The sequence below is a fragment of the Diadema antillarum genome, unplaced genomic scaffold (genome assembly GCF_040938485.1).
Source record: "Diadema antillarum isolate AM-2024a unplaced genomic scaffold, OU_Dant_1.0 scf00000065, whole genome shotgun sequence".
In the NCBI taxonomy this organism is placed as follows: Eukaryota; Metazoa; Echinodermata; class Echinoidea; order Diadematoida; family Diadematidae; genus Diadema; species Diadema antillarum.
The window spans coordinates 1651898-1676044 of NW_027270954.1; the positions used below are offsets into that span (position 1 = coordinate 1651898).

At 38.9% G+C, this 24147-nt stretch overlaps 1 protein-coding gene across 1 annotated transcript; it reads right to left on the reverse strand.

Annotated features, from left to right (window-relative positions):
- Window positions 1-12348: 12348 nt before the first annotated feature.
- LOC139716429 (DNA repair protein XRCC2-like) lies at window positions 12349-15664 on the reverse strand. Its single transcript, XM_071627975.1, has 2 exons — window positions 15632-15664; window positions 12349-13452 (listed from the first exon to the last, which is right to left on the reverse strand). Exons 1-2 carry the CDS (start codon window positions 15662-15664, stop codon window positions 12349-12351), a joined length of 1137 nt encoding a protein of 378 aa, XP_071484076.1.
- Window positions 15665-24147: the final 8483 nt, after the last annotated feature.

Below are 24147 nucleotides of genomic sequence, written 5' to 3' on the forward strand. Positions count from 1 at the left end.
TTCACCATAACAATTTATTAGCATCCCTTCAGGGATGACAAACTGGTCAGCAGGTTTGTTTGTTTTGTTTTATTTATTTTATATTCCTCTAAAGTCATTTAGAGGATATAATGAGAAGGTAATGAGCAGATTGACTGTCTGAAATGTGTCATGTAGTTATGTCTGTTCCTTTGCTTATTTGCAGGAAGAAAGCATCAGGTGTTTGTCAGAGAGACTGCTGACCATGCATGTTGAGGATTGTGTGGAGCACAACAAACTCAAAGGTGAAATATTACTTCTACAAGTGCAGTACATACATGTATATGGATATTGAATATCCTTAATGATTATTTATGCTTCTAATAAGTATTTTGATTCTATCTCAAGCTTCATGACTTTGCAGGATAACTGGACCATTGTAACCACTGGCAAACTTAAATACAACAAACTTCTCTTGGGCAGTTACATTACTACTACATGTACAACGTACAAGATTGTGTTTGTCCGAATAAAAGTATGTTGAGTTTGTGAAATATAATATGTTGTGGATATATTCCACTGATGTCTGATTGACACTTTGCTGTGAGTACTAACCACTCTCCCTGCCAGCTAAAACAAAAACAAACACAAAGAAAGTGTTGATAACCAACATATGGCACGTTTGTGGCATATATGGACTATCATTAGGTCAGGAAAACGTGTGAAAGAATATGGTGAGAAGTTGGAATGCTTATGAACTACATTGTATTATACATACTAGTATGCATGCATGTACGTGTTGTTTGTTTATTTGGGGCATATTATTTTGTTTGAGGGAAAGAGGTTTTTAAAATGGGGAATCTATTCTTTGAGATTTTCTTACACATTAAAAATACAAGTCTCTGATCGTGATTGTGACTTCATTGACAATGCCTGCTCGGTGCCACTAATACAGACAAACGTGGGAGAGCCGGTATCGTTCTGGGTCTGATGTCTGATTGGCTGAAGTTGCGTCATTCCAAATCAGAAGAGCCAATCACAGCCAGGGGATCAGTTAAGATTGCCAGCAGAGAAACCTGCAGATTATGTGGACAAGATATCCTTTTTAAGAGAATCACACAAGTGACATGTTACATGCTATTAACCCGTTCCATACTGAATTGTGAAATCCCCTAACACAGGACACCGGGTTCCCGTATGGAATGGGTTAACATTATACTGTGTAATTTAAAAGGGCCATTGACAATGTGACTGGGGGAAAAAAAAATCATATACTCCAGCTCCAGGGGTGGATCCAGGAATTCTGTAAAGGAAGGCGCCTTTACAAAATTAAAGGGGGGGGGGGGGGGGGGGGGGGGAAGCGCGAGCACCCCCAATTTTTTTCTTTTTATTTCTATTGTTTTAACAAAAGATAAAGGTGTGCCCCTGCCTGGATCTGCCACTGTACTCTATTATACAGTTGTACTTTGAGTGAACACTAGTGAATTCTTCTGCTTTAAAAAAAACCATCAAGAAACAAAAGTGTAATTCCAACAGAATAGATTACATGTACAATGGTAAACAGCTCTTAATGAAGAGTTTATAAGGCAAGAAAATGCTGAAGATATTATCACCTCACTCACTGGCACTACTTTCAAGACTATTATTGTGACAACATAATGAAATCATTGGTCAAATATGATTGATCATTCTTGGATATGAGATGCATATTGGCGATCAGATCATCTAATGGTGCAGCTTTAGATCACATGCTAAAATCAAAGGTTAAAGGTTACTGAAGGTCACATTTTAAAGTTAGTCTTAGGTGACAGGCCATTGCAATCATTGCTCCTATGGTGACGTAACATGAAGTAGAGATCTGCTTTCCCTTTCTGTGTGACATTTTGCAGATTGGGAAACATGCAAGATTCATTCCTTGACAAGTTAACACAGATTAAACTGACATCAGCCTACAGTGACACCTGTCAAAACGGCCATTCATGGCGTGAGTGTCTTATTTTCTTGTTTTGTTATTTTAAAACTTTCCTAAGTCTCTGTCAATGCTGCTTGTTTTACTGTTGCCTTCAAATCAGCAATGACTGAAAACAAATATAATTCCATGTTCGACACTGACAGTAATTGAAATATTGCTTGTCTTTTTTTTTTGGGGGGGGGGGGGGTGAATGGATTGGAAGAATTTAGGGGAAAAAATTCGTTCATGAGGCTAACTTGCCTTAAAAATTTATGTATGTTGACAAGATTTACACCTGTCAAAATTTGTGGGTTTTTTTTTATTCGTTAAAGTTCAAATCGTGGCAAAGGAGGCAACAACACCCATGAGAAGCCCTCCCTTGTACAATCATGCAAACCAAATCATACAGTTACACAAGACAGCCTCATCTTTATGTGTAAAATTTTGTTAGGAACCATGCAGGAACCTATAATTCCTCTCCGTTGTATCCATGTTGACTTGGCAGGACGTTGTAGTCTCACCTTACAACTCTGCCAGACCCTGAGACCACGTCAGTGTACATTCTGTGGGACACATTATGCAGAGGCAGATCCTACAGGTACAACTGTAAAGTATACCCATTACTCTTGCCTCGTGTGACTTGTCATAAAGCTGTTTGTCAATCAGTCATTCACCAGCCTTAATATCAGCAGTAATTAGCAAAATACAATTAAATTGCACTTATCTGATGCTTGTTTTTTAGCAAAATTAAAAAGAGAGGGAAAAAAAGATAAGACATACATGTACAGTGTGCATGCATGGCATCTGCATTTGTGTATTAGCATCTCTCTCTCCTCCCTCTCCCTCTCTTTTATTTTATTTTTTCTACTTACAATTGTACATCTATCTAATGATGTACATGCATACATCTTTTATAAGAAAACTCAGTATGTACATGTATTGTATCCTTATTGATATACATGTGTATACATGTACATTGTATCTGCCGGTACCATAGGAAGGCTTTCCCTTCATTCGTTCGTTCGTTCGTTCGTTCGTTCGTTCGTTCGTTCGTTCGTTCGTTCGTTCGTTCGTTCGTTCGTTCGTTCGTTCGTTCGTTCGTTCGTTCGTTCGTTCGTTCGTTCGTTCGTTCGTTCGTTCGTTCGTTCGTTCGTTCGTTCGTTCGTTCGTTCGTTCGTTCGTTCGTTCGTTCGTTCGTTCGTTCGTTCGTTCGTTCGTTCGTTCATTCATTCATTCATTCATTCATTTTTATTTATTCATTCATTCATTCATTCATTCATTCATTCATTCATTCTTCATTCTTTCATCCATCCATCCATGTGCATGCATTCATTCATTCATTCATTCATTTATCTATGTACATGTACTTATGTATTTGTTGATTCATTTATCTAATACATAGTATGTTCTTTGTGGGGAGGGGGAATTAATCTGGAGAGACATGATGGCATGTTCTAAAATTTGACATAGTGACAAACTGAGGTAACTGTTGCAAACAGATTGATGTTGTTAGATAATATCAATCTGCTTTACAGATGCCAAGTGGTTGGAGGACATCCTGCTAGCAAACTGCATCTTCTGTGGTGGCACACTGAGTGCTACATGAAAGTGACAATCAAAAAACTCTTCCATTCGGACTGGACTGAAGCATGCCTAATGCCCACTTCCCCCTCTTCCCTCTTCGACCAGAGTGAGGGGAGTGTTAATCTTGCCCTGAAACAAAGAGAAGGATGGACCACCATGTTTCACTGTATGGATGGGCAACATGGTGATGCAATTGCTGGGCATGAACCTTTGTTGCAGTCAAACGCGAGCGCCTGGTAAATGGCTTTCCACCTTGAGGCCGAATAATGGACTTTATCTGCAATGCCTGTGGACTTCAAACTTTAACAGTACTGAAAATGCAGTATTTTTTTTAACTGTGGCTGAGATTTACATGAGAGTATCAGTGCTGTTTTTGCACTGCAGAAAAAAAAAAAAAACATACAAAAAGGTAAAAGGTCTTCTTGCACTCCACAAGCAGACATTAACCACGTTGTCATTATTTGTTCTTTCTATTTATTGAGCATTTCAAACTCATCATTAAAACTTGCATAATGATATGCGTACACAACTTCATTCAAATTAAGTTTTGAAGTTACTTTCCCAAGATTCCAGGGAAGAAGAAAAAAAACCCACATGCACAATAATTTGGTACAATGCATATTTTCTAGCCCTTTTAGGGCAGAGACTCCAACCCCAAGCACCTTCTGATCTGGAGATTCTCCCGCCCGAAACCCCTAACAAACGGGAGACTCCAAGTTGATGTGTGCGAAGCGCGAAGTTCCTAGGGTTTTAGATGTTCTCTGGTGCTATCTAAGGCTTATTTTTTCAACATACAATAGCAATGAGTAAGAAATCCTTTCCACCGGGAGACACAGAGCCAGGGCGGGAGAAATCAAATCTCAAACGGGAGAACGGGAGATTTTGCGAGAATGGGCTTTCGGCGGGAGATCTCCCGTCGAAAACGGGAGGGTTGGAGTCTCTGTTAGGGTTCTCCCTACCCCAACATGGGGAAGCACTACTGATGATGTACCGTACCTTTCATAAAATCATATCATATTTCATCAACTTCTATAGGTACATTGTTCCAACATCAAAGAGGCAAAATTCAAGAGTAAACATACTCTCCACATTCATTTACATTAAACATGACATCTTCTCAATTTCAGTTACAGTAAACCAAAGAAGCTGATTCACTGAATCTGTGTTATGTTAAAAAAAGATATCAAAAATGATCATTTGCAACAAAACTGTATTCTTGCTACGAATTTTGTATGTCTGATTGTGGTAAAGAAAAACAATGTAATAAATTTATGTGGAAACACCCCCCCCCTTCCATTTTTTATGCAGTAAAAGCAATTTTCTGTGTCCTCTTTGTGTTATTGTAGTTTAGATTATGCCCTGCCCTGTCCAAAATCTATAGAAAAAACCATTTTTACAAGAAAGTTTAGACAAGAACTGCACAACACATAGCTGTACACTGTACTATTAACCTGTTGAGGACTAGTCACGAGTATACTCGGGGAAATGCGTGTTGCAGCAAAATCTATCCGTTCTCAATTTTAAGTGACCATGCAAGACAACATCCACTACATGGTGTAACAGAGATACCATGGGTCAATTTTCCTGAAACCTGGGAATCCATGCAAACCTTACATCAACAATGTTGATTTTAAATATCCAGTACAATGTATTTGGCATTTTATGGAAGAGCACTCTTTTGATAATTATCTGAAGTTTAGAAGCATACATTAAAATCGGTGTGTTTTTGTTAAAGCTTTTGATGCTCTCTATTTTCTGCCCACAAAGCATGTGAATGTGTGCATGAAAACTCTACAACAACAAAAAATCAACAACATAATTGCATCTCAATGGTGGGCTAAATTGTGGCACAATGTCATATATGGCCTTTTTTACGATCAGTGGTGTAACTTTTGTACTCAGAGGGTCAAAATTTCAAACAAAATATTTTTTCATTATTCTGTTTGATTCCTGTTGGAAAGTATTCAAATTTTTGAAAAAATAATATTTCAGACCTTAAAGCTGAAGAGTTATTGGTGTAATTTAAGGAAAACCCTGGCACCTGAAGTAAATTTAAGCAAAATTTTGTTTTCATGAATTGCACCATAATGACAAAACTCTGTAGTCAAACTTCACCATGCAAAGTTTATATGGTTAACAACAATATATAGTTTGTGAATCAAAACAATTTGGGGGTTGAATATAAATTGAATTTAAAAAAAAATACATGAGATTTATAAATTTTTGGTAAAAATACCAATTGACATGCAATTTTTAAGATTTTAACTATTTATTGGAGGGCAAGCCAGGTAAAACTCTATACTATAACAAGTCTTTAAGAAGGTACCTTCCTATGTAGGTTAAATGAAATTCCAATCATTTCTTTAAATCTTGGATTTTTCACACATGGATGTTTCGGAGGTGACAGTTAACACAATAGAATGTTTCGGAGGTGACATTAATATCAACACTCAGTTTTTTTGAGAATAAGTGACAATAACACAAAACTTCTTCTTTTTATCAATGTTTTTAATAATCATAACTCGAGAACAAGTAATTAACTCCTGTTTCAAGCAGATAAACCACACAGAACGAGTGTTTTTTTACACTTCATTAATTAGCACGGGCACCAGTAATTTGCCTTCCATTTGGACGAAGGTTGTAAGCTAAATATTGTAATCTGAAGAAACATGGCATTCCATTTTCTACCTTAAATTGAGATGAGGGTGTGAGATCATTTTAGTAATGTTTCTTTGCTCTCAGAACATTTTATTCCACAACACCAGGGAAGAATCACTTCGTTTCGGAGGTGACATTCAACGTTAACATTGTGTTGAAATATTCATTTACAGTAAGAATATGACAGACATAAGCTAGATATTGTAACCTGAAGAAAATTGGCATTCCATTTTCTACCTTAAATTGAAATGAGGGTGTAAGATCATTTTAGTAATGTTTCTTTGCTCTCAGAACATTTTATTCCACAACACCAGAAAAGAATAACTTTGTTTCGGAGGTGACATTCAATGTTAACATTGTGTTCAAGTATTCATATAGTATGCCCCCCCCCCCCCCAACCAAAAAAATAAAAAAAATAAAAAAAAATTACAATTAGACTTTTGCATTGATAGCACCCGATATGATTAAATCAGCTAAAATCTACTTTGGGGTCTTAAATTATAACATCTTAGCTCTATTTTGCAGAAAGCCCCAGTCAATTTGGTTAAGTGGTCTCAAAGAAATGTGGATTGTTATAAAGGATGTCAGGAGTCTGATTCTTCCAAGTTTAGCACTTGGATGCTCTTGGAACTGCATATTAATGTGTAAACACAATACTAGTATACAGAACTTGGAGGGAAGGGATTCCTGACATGCTCTACAAAAATCCTCATTTCTCTTTGACCTCTGAAGCAAATTGAACGGGGTTTTCTGTAAGGTGTGGGCAATGAGTTATAGTTTCAATCCCTCAAATTGTATTTTAGATTGATTCACTATCTTTAAAGTTATCGTTGCGGAGGGTACCATTGTAATTTTTTGGTGGGGACATAGGTTATGAATGCCAAAAGCAAAAATTCTTATTTGACTTGTATTATGTTTTTGTTTGCACATAGTATTATAAATAGATTAATTCAAGGATGTTCATGAATTCTTCATCATTCTTTATAGCCACCATACAAATGTTATAATACTGGTGAAAGGTGTTTGGTTCATCTGGGATAAATTTTCTATATACCAGATTCATTTAAACTGTTGACATTACTAAAATATACTTTATGTATCTTTCTGAATTGCTTGAAAATTACCAGCAAATCATATATATTAGTCACTTTTGAGAGTAAAAAGTATAAGATAAGAACAAATCATTTTATTGTTTTGGAGGTGACACAACACAGAGACAACCCAACTTCTCAGGTGTTACAATGTAACTAATATATTGTGAACATTCATGTCTTTCCTCATGGCTTTAATTTTCAAATATAAGCTCTTTCTTTCAGTTCTTACTTTTTATTTTGTTTAGTTATTCTCTTTCATGATAGTGGATACCAGCTCATATTTTGTTTTAGATTGTAATTCATACTAATCTTTAGCAAGTTTTTACAGTTTGGTTATTAAGACAACAGTTTGTGTTTCCCAGCTGAAGAGAACAGCATAATGCTTTTGTGTGAACTTATGGGGAATTTTTTTTTTGTTCAGTAATTTTACCTATCAACTTCACAGAAGGTCCCGGACACAAACTGGTCTCAAATAACCCTATAAGGGACCGAAAAAGGACAAGTTCACCTCAATAGACACGAGGGTTGAGTAAATACAGCAATATTAGTAAAACACATCAGTGAGAGTTTGAGGAAAATAAGGCAATCCGTTCCAGAGTTATGAATTTTTGAAGTTTCTGCTCAGTCAAAGCTGAATGAGAAGACTTCTATAGCTTGTGATGTCACACGTGTACAAGGATATAGAGAAAGTATCAAGAAAATTCAACATATTTTCACTTTTCTAGCATAACAAAAGAACACTTGACTTCTCTCTTATGGAAGGCAGGGTGAATAATATTGCCCTAACATACATCAGTAGCAAGTTGAAGAAATGTGCACTTTTTTCAAACAGTAAAATTTTGTGAAATTCACTTATATTTTCTTTATATCGTTGCATGTATGTGACATCATACACTGTCGTAGTCGTCTCATCCAGCAGTTATTGCATAGATACTTAAAAAAACCCCATAACTTTTGAATGGATTGTCCAATTTCCCAAACTTTCAATAATGTGTTCTACTAATGTTGTTGCATTCACTCAATCCACATGTTTGTATATGAAGGTGGACTTGTCCTTTAAGAAACCATTTTCTTTTCCTTGAAATTCCAGTACTTAAAGCCAAATTCTAAGATAAAACATAATAACAAAACAAGGTAAACACGTCATCAAAATTATATTGAGATAGAATTACAAATCTTGTTTTTGGATCTTTCCCTTTCCAGTCCTGGGGACTTGTTCCTCTGTTCATTTTAGTTGTCAGATAACTTCAATAATCTTAAAAAATACAATGTCATAAACAGTTGGTTCAACTTGAAAAATGTAATAATTTTTGTCATATTTAAAAAAAAAATCACATAATTTTGTTTATAAATGATTACCACGTTGTACATGGAAAAACAACAACTAAGAATTCAAGAACAAGTTGTGCACCAGCTATAGGCATGTGGCCTTTTTGTGGAGTTTGATTATTTTATGATTTTTTTTTTAAAGATTGTGGACTAGGGCATGCATGAACTGCCACATGTATCACTTTGGCATCAAGGGAATTCTGGTGAGCTAGGTATACAAAAGTCACTTGTATTGTGATGATTTTGTAGATATTGAATGTATTTGAAAATGTTAATAGATAGTGAAAAGGAACTGAAGTCTTGCCTTTCACTATCACATAACAGTATGGTGTTAACAAACAATGTCACCTCCGAAACACAAGAAAAAGCAACCTACATGGAAAGCTGTGATTGGTAAATCTTCACAACTAAATTGCTTAAATTGGAAATCAAGCTTCTAAGATGAAAGCATCTATATGTTTACTTAACTAAAGCAGGAGAATTGATCTTGATTACAATATTATATATACAACAGATGGGTGTCTTTTGTGCATTCTCTTTGTTAAAAAAGGGGGAAAATGTAAATTTGCCCTAAAACGTACAGTATAGTAATAAAAATAAGAGTGAGAGTGTGTTAGTTGATTTCTCCACTTTGAGACTTATGTTACTAAAATAAATGAAACCATTGGTGTACATGATATGGTTTCTCTTCAATAGAAATGAGCAAAAACTCTTGTTAACAGTGTTTTGTCACCTCCGAAACAGTAATTCTTAGTTTTTATTAGATCTTTTATTAATCTCTAGAAAATTATCACTTCCTGTTGCTATATTACTATTTTTATCCAAAAGAGATTCCTGTCAATTGGACAGAATCAAACAAAATTGCTTTGTCTTCGAGAAATTATCAAATATAATACACTTGTTGTTTCGGAGGTGACGACTGTTTCGGAGGTGACAAGTGTTAACGGAAAATTGTAAATTGCTCCGAAATGAAAACAACAGGCTATATTTCTACTACCTTCCTTCAGAGATAATGTGAGGGGATATGTTACATTTTTGTAAATGTAATGTATAACTGATGTCAAGAATAAAAAAATCAAATACATAAATCTGTTGTCTCGGAGGTGACAGAAAAGTTAACGGAAAAGTTGCATAAATTTATAAACACTCACTAAAAAATGATAAGCTTTTTGAATCAAATAATCTTTGGATCAAAGTTAAGTCAGATTGATTACTATTCTGTTTTGATGGAAATTAGCAAAGTTGAATTTTATAATTGTGAGCAAGAGCTAAATCAAAAGAGGGGTTAATTGTTAACGGAAAATGTCACCTCCGAAACATAAAGTTTGGACAATTTCAGTCTTTAAAGAAGACAAAGCAGAACCTGGTAAACATAATAGTTCTTAATGTTGGATACCTGTCTATCACCACAACAACAAAAATAATGAAAAGGAATGAACAATTTAATATGCTAGGTCTGACAAAAAAAAACATGTCAGAGTGCATACACCAAAAGTGTTGGATTTCAAGCATGTAAGTGCATGCCACATCTGAAAGAAAAAGAGAGGAAAGTTCATTAAGGTACCCAAGGTAGACACTGTGGGTGGTAAGTTTATGAGAAAAAATAATGCATATCTGTCAGTGTATAAGAAAGTTATACACCAATTAGTGCCAAAACCGTGTTTTACACCACTGATTGTAAAAATGGCCATATACAATTGAAATACAGTGTACCCACATCATAATCTTATGTGAGAATGACATCACTCCCATAACAAACTTTGCAAGTGTTACCACTTTGGTTATACAGTGGACTCCCATTCTAACGAAGTCCAGGGGACCAGCAGTTTTCTTTTGTTATACTTGTACTGTATCAAAATTTTGTGATAACCAAACAAATAAAACAATAACAAACAGAGCAAATACTGATACAGCCTCAATTTTTACTTGTAGCTGGAATTTCTGGTGTTTGTTATAACGAGAGTGCACTGTGATAATACATGTACAATGTAATCAGTACATCATAACAGTTGACATTTATGTCTTTTTTTACTAGATACAATGAAATTTGAGATGTCACCCATGGGCCTGCATGAGAGTCAAATAAGTACATGTACAATTGTACATGTACAAACTACCAGGCCATGACAGTACAAGATCACATTTGGGATTTTGAATAAATACATGTCTGTCTCCAAACCATGTTTGAGTTGCTTGTTTATTAGTGAAGGTTTTTAGAGTACAGGCAAGAAAGCTGCATTCCCAGCTAATTTCTTTGAAGGGATCGTATAGTATTGGTTATGGTAAGGATTCAGCTTTGAACATTTGCAAGATACATGTACATGTATTTAGAAATCACTAAGAGAGCAAACAATTCTAAGGGGAATTGAAAGTTTATTTGATGAAATTTTGTTATGAAATGATATCCAAAAACAAGATAAAACAAAGAGATCCTAGGTAATAAAAGTCATGGCCTGTCACATTTTATTAGGATCACTTTTTTGGATATCTCAGCCATTTCCAATTTTCATCAAATAAACTGTGAAATCCTCTAAAAATGACATGTTCTTTCATATTTCATAAGAGGTTTCTCATCTCCCAAACACACACACACACACACAAGTTGGAAACCTGCAGCCCCATCTAAACCAAAACTGTATCATCCCTTTAAATGTCTGCAAAAAGAAACTCTTTCTTCATATCTCTCTCTATTACTTTATATCAATGTACTGTAATGAAACATCCTCCTTGTCTCTGTATGGGGGTGGGGTGTGAGAAAGAGTATGTGTACGTAACGAGCATGCATAAATGCAGAACAAAACTATTAGTCTTTAACTATTATTTTTTGATTTTACAATCCAAAGTTCCTTTTTTGGTACAGCGTATAGAGAATTCCTGGCTCAAAACAAAACAAATAATTGCACAAGTCCATTTCCTAATACAGTACAACATAAGTTAAATTGTAAACTGACATACACCTGTACATGAAGCACATCAACTGTGAATTAAAGGGAAGATAAACCCCAAGAGCAATGTGGATTGAGTGAAAGCAGCAACATTAGTAGAACACATCAGTGAAAGTTTGAAGAAAATCGGACATTCGATGCAAAAGTTATGAATTTTTAAAGTTTTGATGTTGGAACCGCTGGGTGAGGAGACCACTAGAGGTTATGACGTATGAGTGGACAACAATACCAAGAAAATATAAAGAAAATTCTGCAAAAATCAATTTTTCATGAAAATTACAAATTCCATCAACTTGATATTGACATATGTTAAGGGTAGCAATTATTCCCCCTGCTTTCTGAAAGCGGTTGGTCCATTGCTCTTTCATGATTCTAGAAAAGTGAATTTTTGTTGAATTTCCTTTATATTTTCTTTGTATTGTTGTCCACTCATACGTCATATCCTCTAGTAGTCTCCTCACCCAGCGGTTCCAACACCAAAACTTTAAAAATTCATAACTTTTGCATCGATTGTCCAATTTTCCTCAAACTTTCACTGATGTGTTCTACTAATGTTGCTGCTTTCACTCAATCCACATTGTTCTTTGGGTTTACCTTCCATTTAAGGTACCCAAAAATGTTCATAATTATCTTTCTGAGTGTGTTCGTAAATGTGTGTGTGTTTGTGTGTGTGTGTGTGTTGTGTTGTGTGTATCTTATGCTTTTGTGTGTCTTTCAGTGTGTGTCTAATGCTCTTTTCAATACATGTACTAAGGCACGTAAATATCAATAGCCATTTTGATACACCAAATATACAGATGCATGTGAACTGAACCTCCTCTTCTTCCCTTCACACATGGACAATTCCTTGAGCTGTTACAATGAAGTGACTCATATGTATTTTGTTTGTAGTCCTCTGACTAAGAACTGCTGAGAAGGTGCTGTACACCTGAATGCCATTCACCGTCAGAGGTGCGCTGCTGTCATGTCGTTCCAAGACGATTCGATGGCTGACAAGCCTTGTCCACTCCTTACTCATGAACTCGTGATGTTCTGTTCTTGGGGTGAACCCGAGAGCTGAAGGCGTAGCTCTGCTGTGAGGAGTCCTTGAGTCATCGCCATGCTCTGCATCAGGGTCACTCTGGGCTCGTTTGGTCACCAGGGCTGCTTTGGCTGCAAACGCCACTAGGTGATAGTCTTTGAGGAGCCTTGAGAGCGCCGTGAAAGCCAGCTTTTGATTGGTCCCTTGATGTAACACACTGTCTCCTCCGCTCATTTTGTCGAGCCAATGAAATGCAGAGATTGTGTCAACAAGGACAACAGAGATCCCACATTGATTGGCTAAGAGTGACTCGAGAGAATGAAGAGTTATAATCAGCTGATCGCTGGTAACAATCTTCACAATGTAAAGCTTCTTCAGACAGGACTTCAGAAATGATTCGACCTCTTCTTCTGATGGTGAAAACAATGACTGCTTGCTGTTTCCTTCTAGGTTGTGGGAAATATGCTGTTCTCTTTGATCATCCCTGACATCACTAGCATTATGACCAAACTTCTTTTTATTCCCCTTTCTTTCTTCTCTGTCATGATCAGTGTGTGCAAATTGGTTATCACTGCATCCATGTTGATCATTCCCTTTATCAGGAGTACCCTCTGACATGTGGGCCAGAGCCTCATTCACTCTGCTTTCCATGATAGTGAAGAGTCGCACCATGGAAAACTGTTGCTCGGTGTCCAAGAAGACCACACTGGTCCCTATTCCCCCAATGTTGATGCCTTCCCATGACGGAGGTAAAATACAGGTTGCCATGACGTTCAGCAGCAGCTCTGTCTTTCCTGCTCCGCTGCCACCATACACCTCAACCACATCGCCGGGTCTGGGGACAAACTCGGGGGGAATTAGAGCTGGATCCAGTTTATCCAGTGAAGACTTTTCTCCCAGGCGGACAAGGAGCTGCCGATGGAACAAGGATGGAATGATTACCTTTGAACTACAGTGTATGATGTAATAAGCACAGTCTGTTCTCACTACGATAGTGGATGCTTAACTTCTTTGATTAATAATAGCAATATATAAAATGTACTCTGTAAAAGAATCTAAAATTCATCATCATTTTGCAGGACAAATCGACCGAGCCTATTCCAGTTTTTGACGTTGTGGGTGTCAATATCCTTTGATAGCAAAATAGTACAAGCAGAGGGTCTGGAAGCCAGACTACAAGAGTACGCACGCTTGTAACAAAGAGTCACGCACTAAGCAAGCGTTCGCGCACTCGGTACGAGATGCCTATTGGCTAAAAAAATCATGCATCCAGTACTTTTTCCTTACATCCAGTAAACACTAGATGCATGGTTTTGAAGTAGGCGGCCTACTGGATGCATGATTTTGGGCTCTAGTCTATGGCAAGCCAAGAAAATGCATCCAGCAAATTTGTCATTGGGTAACATTTGACACTTTGTACAGACAAATGGATTTTTGGCAAGAAAATTACCCATTCTATAACACAGATGACGCACGTCTTTTCGTGCTTCAGTCGGAATATAGTTAGTGTGCAAGCGGTAACTATGAAATAAAGCCTAAACCCACAAGAAGAAGGGCCAAGGTGAAGTTAAACTTCCATGGCATAGTTACCTTAATATATGCACACAATTCCAACTGACGCACTCATAAACAGACCTGTGCTTCATTTGTAATTTTATTTTTTATGGTTACCGAGGCTATAACCCCGGCGCGGGGGGCTGGTACGTGTGTACGTGTTGGGGTCGCTGTAGCCCCGGAGACCCGCCGCTCTGCGGCGGGGTCCTGGCGGCTACCCCGCAGTTTCGTTCAAGTGAGAATCACGAACAACTCCCTATTGCCACATATACGGCAACTTCACAAATAAACCATGGCTAAATGTTCATCATAAACACAGTGACAATATAAAATGAAATATACACTACCCCATTGCCTTGGTCCTTCTCACCAATTTATCTGGAAACTGCATAATTTTCCACATTTTTTAGGAGTAGGCGGTCTGCCCTAGTGGAGAGCTTTGCTGCTATTTTGAACGTGTATATCCATCAGTACGCATCTACGCATGCGTAAACAATGACGTCAACGTTACGGACGCAGAAGGATATGAATAATGCATCATCGCACGGTGAATATGCATCATGTAGCGAGTAATACAGCTGTCAATGCACTGCACTGAATGCATTGTGTGCGCATGTGCAAGTGATTGTGAGTTTTAGTGAGCATCGGTGAGCTGAAGATATTTGCCTTATAAGACAGCATTTTCTGCATCATAAGCAATGAAATGCATCAAACAGTCGCCGATGTGAATCATTTAGGTTTAGTCGACCCATGTAATTATTCCCAGTAGTTTTTGTTGAAAAATTAAGGAAATACAGCGCCGGAACGGCACCCGTTTGGTACAACATTAAAATATCGATGCCAAAACGGCGCAGCCCCAACACTGTACGTTGTACGTTGGGGCTGCTGGTCGCAGTTAGGGTCGCTGGTGCGGTTACCTACAGTGTAGGCTAGGGCCTAACTAGCCCCGGAGACCGCGCCGCTGTGCGGCGGGCGTTGGGGCTGGTCGCAGTTAGGGTCTAACCGGAACATTACTGGTAATACTGCACTCACTCAAGAAGACACTGGCACATTTGTTCACAACGCAACGCGAAACCGGAAAGTGCAGTGCCTAGAGTAGAAGTCACCTCCAAAAATCCATCTAAAATCCCAAGTTTCGCCGTCCAACACGCAGAATCGGAGCAACTTTCCAAAGGTGCCGTGCTAAGAATCAGGGTCGCCGAAAAAGCGCTAAAATTGCCAATCGCCATCGTCTGCGTAGCTGTGTACGATAGTAGTGGACCGAGCTTCGAGACAGTCTCGCGTACATTTGGATTCGGTACACTATACCAAAACAACGTAATGCCGAATAGAACCGTGTACACTAGCATGTGAGGTACATTGTTTTTTGTGTAAATCGTAATGATTGATTGATTGCTGAGTTACGTTAGTCCGTTACCGTTATGTCACGTGTAATCGAACCTCACAACTGAAATCATACATTAAACATACAAGTCTATCATCGCAACTTTAATGAGACAACTGCAACACTCCTAATGTGGAGAAATAATAAACTTACCTGTGCCCCTGTTTCCGAATTCGCCGCCGCCATGGGAATACTGCCCTCTGTGTCTGTACCCCACTATGTTCTGGGGCCTGTTTCACAAAGGTCGCACTTAGTAAGTCAGACTTAGCGCCAGTCAATCTTAGTCTAAGTGCGACTTTTTAAGTCTGTTTCACAAAGTCAATCTTAGGCTAAGACTGACTTATTCGATTTGAATAATAATGTACGAGCCAAAAATATGCAAATTAGCCATTTGTTGTCTGCTGATGATTTTTGAGTAATTTCTGGAAGGGAAATTGCTTGATTTTCTGCAACTACGATTCATATGACATGAATGTATCATTCGTTATTCACAGTGCTCATTTACTGACTCATATTATTTCTCTTTTGTACATGCATAGCTGCTCGTTTGATGATTATTTTGATATAAGAGATGTTTTGTGCATGAGGCCTCTTTAATCCAGTCCCACATGTTTATATTGGACTGTGTGAAAGTTCGGATGAATGGGGTTGCTCGCGCAGCTCACAAGCAGCTAGCTGGCACTGATATGATCTCTGCATTCTGTACAACCATTCACATTGCACAATTGGTAACTGTGGACCTTGGTAGAAGAGGATTCTGGCTAGCCTCTCTTTGCACACGAAGAGAAGTTTTCTTTTCCAACTAGCTAGGGTTGGTCGTAAACTACAAATTTGTACAGAAGTGAGTGTAGCTTAATCTGTTAATGTTAGTCATTAGGTAGGTCCTTGAAATTATGTAATTTGAGCAAGAGATGATTCATCGAAGGTTAGGAAGGGACTGAATATTATGAACTCTGTGACTGTGTGTGTTGTAGTACTTGTACCGGTACTTGTATTGTAATTTGTAGAGTCTGCTCATTACTAATACCATGTCATTAGACAATGTCTACATTAGCCCAACCAGACGCTGTTAATACGCTGTGCGAATAACTGGGCTGTGTATAGTTATGTCTACATATAAACTCTTATCTGTTCTAGTATTAGTATGACTATCAATTGAATTAAACATGGCTGTGCCTAACAGTTAGTGTAGAGTCTGTGCACTGTGTTATTAATCAAGATAGGGGCACAGTGCCACATCTTCATGATTTTGAAGAAAACAGAGTGCATGATTGCCCTAGACTGCATGTATAAGGTTAGTTAGAACCTTAATAAATCATGGCTAATAGCTATCAATTGGTCGAATTTTAAAGTCCAATTGCTGGGCCCTGAGTTGAATTGGGAAGTAATTGATGAAGTTATGCGTTTTCGGATTTTGGAATGTGTTTGAGAACTGCATCAATCAAGATTAGGCATAGAAACTACTAGACCTCTAACGTTTTCCGTGTATACGTTACTGTAGCCTTTGATGCGAGGCAGAGGTGACTGTCTATTGGCTAACCGTTTCCTCTAACTGACACAAAATGCTGGGGGGGGGGGGGGGGGGGGTTGTTATGTCTTATTTTGTTTTGTTTTTTGCTTCCAGGAAAAAAAAAGAAGCATTCATTGAGATGTAACTGGTACCGTAGAAATGGAAACTTGGCTAATTTCATTGGCAGTCATGTGTAGAGGTAGACCAATAAATCTGCCTCTTGTCGGGTAGCCTCTTGTTAAGTGTATTTATACGGTCGCTAATGCAGTCGACCGTATTACAGACTGTACAGATTCAATTAGGCTACCGAACAAGAGACAAATTTATCGGTCTAACCAGTTAGTGTAGATAGACACAGCCCCGTCCTGTACACAAGAGGTATAATATTTCTAACAAGTATGGGTCTAACTAATTTGTTAGGTTTTTCTAATTTGTTGTGAATGCATGATATTTATAATGGATAGGCATGCATTAATATTCATGGGTAAGCAGCTAAGAAGATAACACAGGCAAGAAAGGATTGGTAGAAATATAATTAATTTCCAAAGTACAGATACATGTAGATTATATAGCTCTTTATGAGCTAAAATTTTGGTTTAACTTAACAGTTCAAACTATCAGTACATTTGTAGGTAGGGATCTATTTTTATGACTATTTTTAATTTGGACCATTGTTCAGTGAATAGTGTAGGAGTAGACCCTCTACGAAACTAGTGATTCTCTAGTTTGTTAAAAATACTGCCATCTCACTCAGGATAAGATAAAGTGGAAGAAATTAATGAATATTAGGAGTTGATAATGCTTTTGAACTTCCCATTTTGGAATTTAAGTCTGACTCTACGCATGGCTTCAGGCCATGCGTAGAGTTACGCAGGACTTGGTGGGACTTACGCATGACTTAAGCTTTGTGAAACAGGATTCAAAGTCCTGCGTAAATTTACGCAGGACTTAGGGATTTACGCAGGGTTTGGGGATTTACGCATGAGTTAAGTCAAACTTAAATCTTTGTGAAACACCCCCCTGCTACGGAATACGTACACTGTATCACCAAAGATCATTCACACTGACGTTACACAGGATTTTTGGTTTTACACCAGTCTGTGAATGAAGCATGGGCGTAAATCGGTGGGGGGGGGGGGGGGGGGGGGGGATGGGGATATATCCCCCCTCCCCTGAAATGGAGGAGGGGGGATGGCCTGTACAATCATCCCCCCCCCCCCCTGAAATTTGAGAAAAAAATGGAGGAAGCAAAAATGTGATTGTATCAATTTTGGCATATTGTATGACGTTCGTACGCCCGCCTTCAGACAGGAACAGAGCTGAACAGTATTCTATCTTGTAGGATAATGTATACATAATTTTCTCAAGCGCTCGCTCGCTTCGCTCGCTCGCGAAGAAAGTAATATCGACATAAGGTATGGTCCAGACGTTGACAACGATAGCATAGGCTTACATGTAAACATGATATGAAGCGAGCAACTCGGGACCATCTGCAAATTATGTACGAAAACAAACAAACAATAACAAAAACTACACCGCCGTAATTGAAACCCCCCCCCCCTCCATGTATTTCCTGATAATCATTCCTGAAACGATGATGACTCTGATACATCTATGGGCATACCCAGGGCGAATCTATCTCGGGGGGGGGGGGGGGGGGGGGCAAAGGGGCATTTGCCCCGCCCCTACGGAAATGTTGGGGGCAGACAAATCATTTTGTTCCCCAAGCAATTCCCGAGATGAGGACAAATCTCGAACTTTCTTTATGGAAAATTGGACAACTACCGCCAGAATTATGCACCGGAACGCTGAATTGCAATCATGAATATGCAAAAGCTCCGCTACTGGGTCCCTTTCGATAGACTTTGTACACTTTTGAGATTGACGTTTTATTTCCTTATATTTATCAAAGAGTGTGCAGCAGATCTTTCACTTACAAAAGCACCCTCATATGCAGAGGCGTCGATGGAGGGGGAGGGGGATGGTTCGCCCATAAAAGTATTGGGGACAAACAGATCATTTTGCTCCTCGTAACTCCCGAGATGTAGAAATGTTCTTACTTTTTTGATAGAAAACTGTCTAAATATTTCACCCAAAGATGGCTGAATTTCAATTCTGAAAATACAAAATCTCCCTCGCGTAAGAGGGGGATATAACCCCTCCCATACCCTCCCCGTTCAGTCATTTCTACTTAAACACTTTAGATTGACAGATTTCAAAATGTGTCATCTGAAGTGTGCACCAGGTCTGTTACTTCAGTTTAAAGAAATGCAAATGTTCCTTGGATGGGAGGAGATATCTAGATACTTTCAATTAACGGAGGGTTCCCCCCCCCCCCCCTAAAAAAATAGTATACACTTCCGGGATTAAAATTTCCCCAGATTACATCATAAATGTGCTTACGAGATATTTGTTGCTGCCAGTAATTGCCATTAGTTTTCGGACTGTAAAATGTCAAAATTTTTAAGCTCGCTCGCTCCGCTCGCTCGCATTTAATCGTTATGTCATTCTCCTGATGTTGCTGCCAGTAATTGCCAGCAGTTGCGCCCGGTGCGCCCCCACTCCCCTTAATTTCCTGAGCGAAAAAAGTATAGCTACAAACGGCAGTTTTGGGACTGTAAATAGTAATGTCAAAATTTTCAAGCTCGCTCACTCGCATTTAATCGTTATGTCATTCTCCTAATGTTGCTGCCAGTAATTGCCAGCAATTGCGCCCGGTGTCCCCCTCCCCCTTAATTTTCAAAGCGAAAAAATAGGCTGCAAACGGCAGTTTTTGGACTGTAAAATGTCAAAATTTTCAAGCTCGCTCGCTTCGCTCGCTCGCATTTAATCGTTATCTCATTCTCCTGATGTTGCTGCCAGTAATTGCCAGCAGGTGTGCCCCCACCCCCTTACTTTCCAAAGCAAAAAAATTAGCTACGAACAGCCGTTTGGGGACTGTGTATACAATGTCAAAATTTTCAAGCTCGCTCGCATTTAATCGTCATGTCATTCTCCTGATGTTGCTGCCGGGTAAGTATTGCTAGCAGTTGCGCCCGGTGCGCCCCCCCCCCTTAATTTCCTAAGCGAAAAAATATAGCTACAAACGGCCGTTTTTGGACTGTACAATGTAAAAATTCATGATCGCGTTCATGATCTTCAGTGTGAGAATTATTAATACAAGAAGTAATGATACCATTTTATAGGCAAAATTGTTTAATAATAATCTACAGTAAATGTACTGCTAACTTATGTTTCAAGTCGATAAAACACGCAAAAAAATGCATCAAATTGCACCATTTACAACATCAATATGCAAAAAGTTCTCACTGTGGCAGGGGAAATCCCCCCTCCCATACCCTCCCCCCCCCCCCCCCTCGCTCGCATCGCTCCCTCGCATCTAACCGCTTCCCTTATAAGATCAAATCCTGATGGCTACGCCGGTGATATAGGCCCCACTAGGCCTTCACAGTGAATGAGATGTCGCATACTACAGGCGGAGCAAGAGCTGAAATACCACGATGTATAGTCATTCAATTATCTATGAATATTTCTTTTTCCTACTTTTTTTTGATAGGAAAAAAATCCCAAATTTCACCAAAAGTGTGCACCAGATAGCTGAATTTCAGGTCTGAAAATGCCAAATTTTCCTCGTGTGGGAGGGGGATACCCCCCTCCCACACCCTCCCCCGCTATGCCGCTCCGCTCCCTCGCACACATATTCAAACTCAAAGTCCCTCCCCTACTCCCATCATTAAAACGGAACGATGCCCCTGGGATGATTGCTTTACTGACTTAAATCAAGAAAATTGAAGAATACAATTAATAGCTACAGTAAAATATCTACTACGTTATTACATACAAAGAAATGGATATCCTTATTAGCATTTTATTGAATTTATTTGGGCATTATTCAGGGCTGCGCTACGTTTTTGAAAAGGGGGGGGGGTGTGTCAAAATCGCCTGTCAGTCAAGAAAAAAGAACACCAAAAGACAAGAGAAACAACAACAAAAAAGTCTTCATACTTTTAAGGTCTGATTTTCCGCCGAAAGTCGGCTGACAAGCAAAAAACAAACAAAAAACAAGAACAAAAAGTCTGCATATTTTTGCTACCACTTCCCTCCCACTTTGCATGGAAAAGAGTGGGACATTACTTTATTTGATCCCTGTAAAGTGTGTGTGTGCGTGGCATGGGGGGGGGGGGGGAGGGGCTGAATTTTTCATGTCTTGTACTTTTTTATGTCGTTCTTTGTGTGTGTTTGTGTATGTGTGTGTGTGTGTGTTTGTGTCCGATGGAGAATCTAGTGAGACCAATGAGGTAAACCTCCTTGGTGAGACCTAGCTAGATGATTAAGCGTATAACAAAAAGGTAAGTAAACATACTAACTATAATACATGTACACGCACGGAAATGAAAATCACGGCCCTGTGGAAAAGCTGCATGTTATGTGTGTCTATAGGCCCTAATGATGTGGCATCATGGTCGGCCCATGTTTTTAAAAGTGGGGGGCGGGAGCACTTTATTTCTTGTGCCACTTCCGGGTTTCTCCAGCTGACAATCAAAAAACAAAACAAAACAAACAAACAAACAAAAACACAACAAAACGAACAAACAAACAAAAACAAAAATGAAACAAGGCCTTACCCGCACTTCTAATAGCTCCCTCTGGTACAACTACTATAACAACAACAACAACAACAACAACAACAACAACAACAACAACAATAACAACAATAACAACAACAACAAAATCACTTTTTTGCCACTACCGGGGTAAAAAAAAAAGTTGGGGAGGGGGGCAAGTGGTTATAGACCCTTGTGTATTCCTGTGTTATCCAAAAAAGTACGGGGAGGTCTTCCCCCCCCCCTCCCCCATCCCCCTCCCCCCTCCCCCTCCCCCCGGCTCTGCCGCCGGGGTTACAAGATTGAATTAAATCTATAGTAAGTTGCCCAAGTCATTTAGGCGGTGAACTGATGGCACTTTAAGGCAAGGAGTTAGGCAGGCGAATACTCAGTAATGTCTTGGAAGAATGCACCCCCCCCCCCCCCCGGCACTATCCGGCAGTAATGTGCAAGCCTTTGGGATGACGAATCGACAGTCTTCATTTCTTACCCACGTATTTAGTGGTGGTAAGATGATGTGTAAGTCTAACTACAAGATTGTTGGTGTGATCATGTACACCATCGACTTGGCAATCACAAATATATATCTATCATCCAGTTAAACCGCGTTTCTTTTCTTCCTTTATGCTATCCACCACTTGTATAGAACATGAATGAGAAACATAAAGAATGGGGGCCCTGTATCCTATATTTCCACCCTCCCACAGACACACCACACTTTCGGTGATTATACTATATTCCTTTGCGATCTTATACATCATCGACCCTGGCAATCAACAGATAGGCCTATAAACTTTCATTTTTCTTTCTGATAGCTATCCACCTCACTTGTGTTAACATCCAGGTAAACCTTATACGTATCATTGAACATGAATGAGAAACATAAAGAATATGGGCCCTTTGTCCAATACCCCCCCCCCCCCCCCCCTCCGACACACACACGATCCTAAATAGGGGGATAACCCATTATTTTGCGATCTTGTACATCATCAACCTTGGCAATCAACAGATAGGCCTATAATTCTTTTTTTCTTTCATATTCATGCAGTGGCGGATCCAGAGGACGCGCGCCCTTCTTTATTTTTGGTTAAAACAAAAGAAATAAAAAGGAAAAAGGGAGGTGCAGGCCCCTCCTTTAATTTTGCAAAGGCGCATCCCCTTGACGGAATTCCCTGGATCTGCCCATGATAGCTATCCATCTAACATGAATGAGAAACATAAAGAACAGGGGCCCTGTGACCTATATCCCCCCCCCCCCCCCCACAGCATAACTCGCGGCTCTATCCTTAAAAAGGGGGAAAGAATCCATTAATAAGAGATGGTTCCCTCCCCGAAGTTCCCTCCCAAGATTTTTCCCGTCGAAGAGGCGGAGATCGTATAATTATTCGGACATACCATTGAAATTGACCTTTAACAACATTTAAAAAAGTAAACAAACACACAAACAAAAGCAAGCCAACAACAACACGTTCCAAGGCCCTTTAACAATAATGTGCCAACATGATTATCAGGGCTTTTAATGGTGTTTCTAATTAGTTTAAAGTACATTTCCAACGACCTGCCACCGGGTCGAGAATCAACCTATTAAAATGAATCTGATGGGAGCGATCCTACTAAACAGGCGGGGAATTCCCACTCCGACCGCTCTCGAACACAAACTCTCTATATTCCATAACATTATTGGTTTCATGTGTACTAGATTTTTCGGATGAACAGTATAATATGCCAACTTCTATCACAAGTTCGAATCTGGATGAAGTCATTATAATAATTGCCTCTCCAGGCTCAAGCTTGTCAGGTATAGCCTGCTCCAGAGTAAACTCGGATGCAAACAGAATGCCCGTCTGGCGTAGATTTTTCATCGCAAAGGTGAGAAAATTGTGAAATTTTGACAGCCTCTACATAGCAGGGCCTAAGTATAGGCCTAATATTCTCAGATGATCTATTATGCAGCCCATTGTGACGGGATATGCATTATGATTCGATATCATCACTGGATGGTAACTGTGAACTTCAAGTGGCGTAATGTTCTCAATTTAGCCGCTACATCTCTTATGTGAAAACATCACTATGAGTACATACTTTGTTTTTGTGTTTTGTGTTTTTGTTTTTACGCAAATGCAGCAGCCCATTGTGACGGGATATGCATTATGATTCGATATCATCACTGTCGTATGGTAACTGTGAACTTCAAGTGGCGTAATGTTCTCAGTTTAGCCGCTACATCTCTTATGTGAAAACATCACTATGAGTACATACTTTGTTTTTTGTGTTTTGTGTTTTTGTTTTTACGCAAATGCAATAGCAAAGAAATGCCCATACGACTTTCTTTTTTGGTGAGCATTTCTGTGTAATGAATGAGTGTCTTGCATGATAACTTCATAGAATTTATATGGCGGCTATATATAGGCCTACGAATCATGTGAAAACAAGTAAAAATTCGACATTCCCGATTCTTCTTAATTATCAAGTTTTGTTCTTTTGATACACATCCTAAAAATACTTAGAAAATTATTACATTTTGTTTGATCGACAGTTCAGTCAATAATACCTGA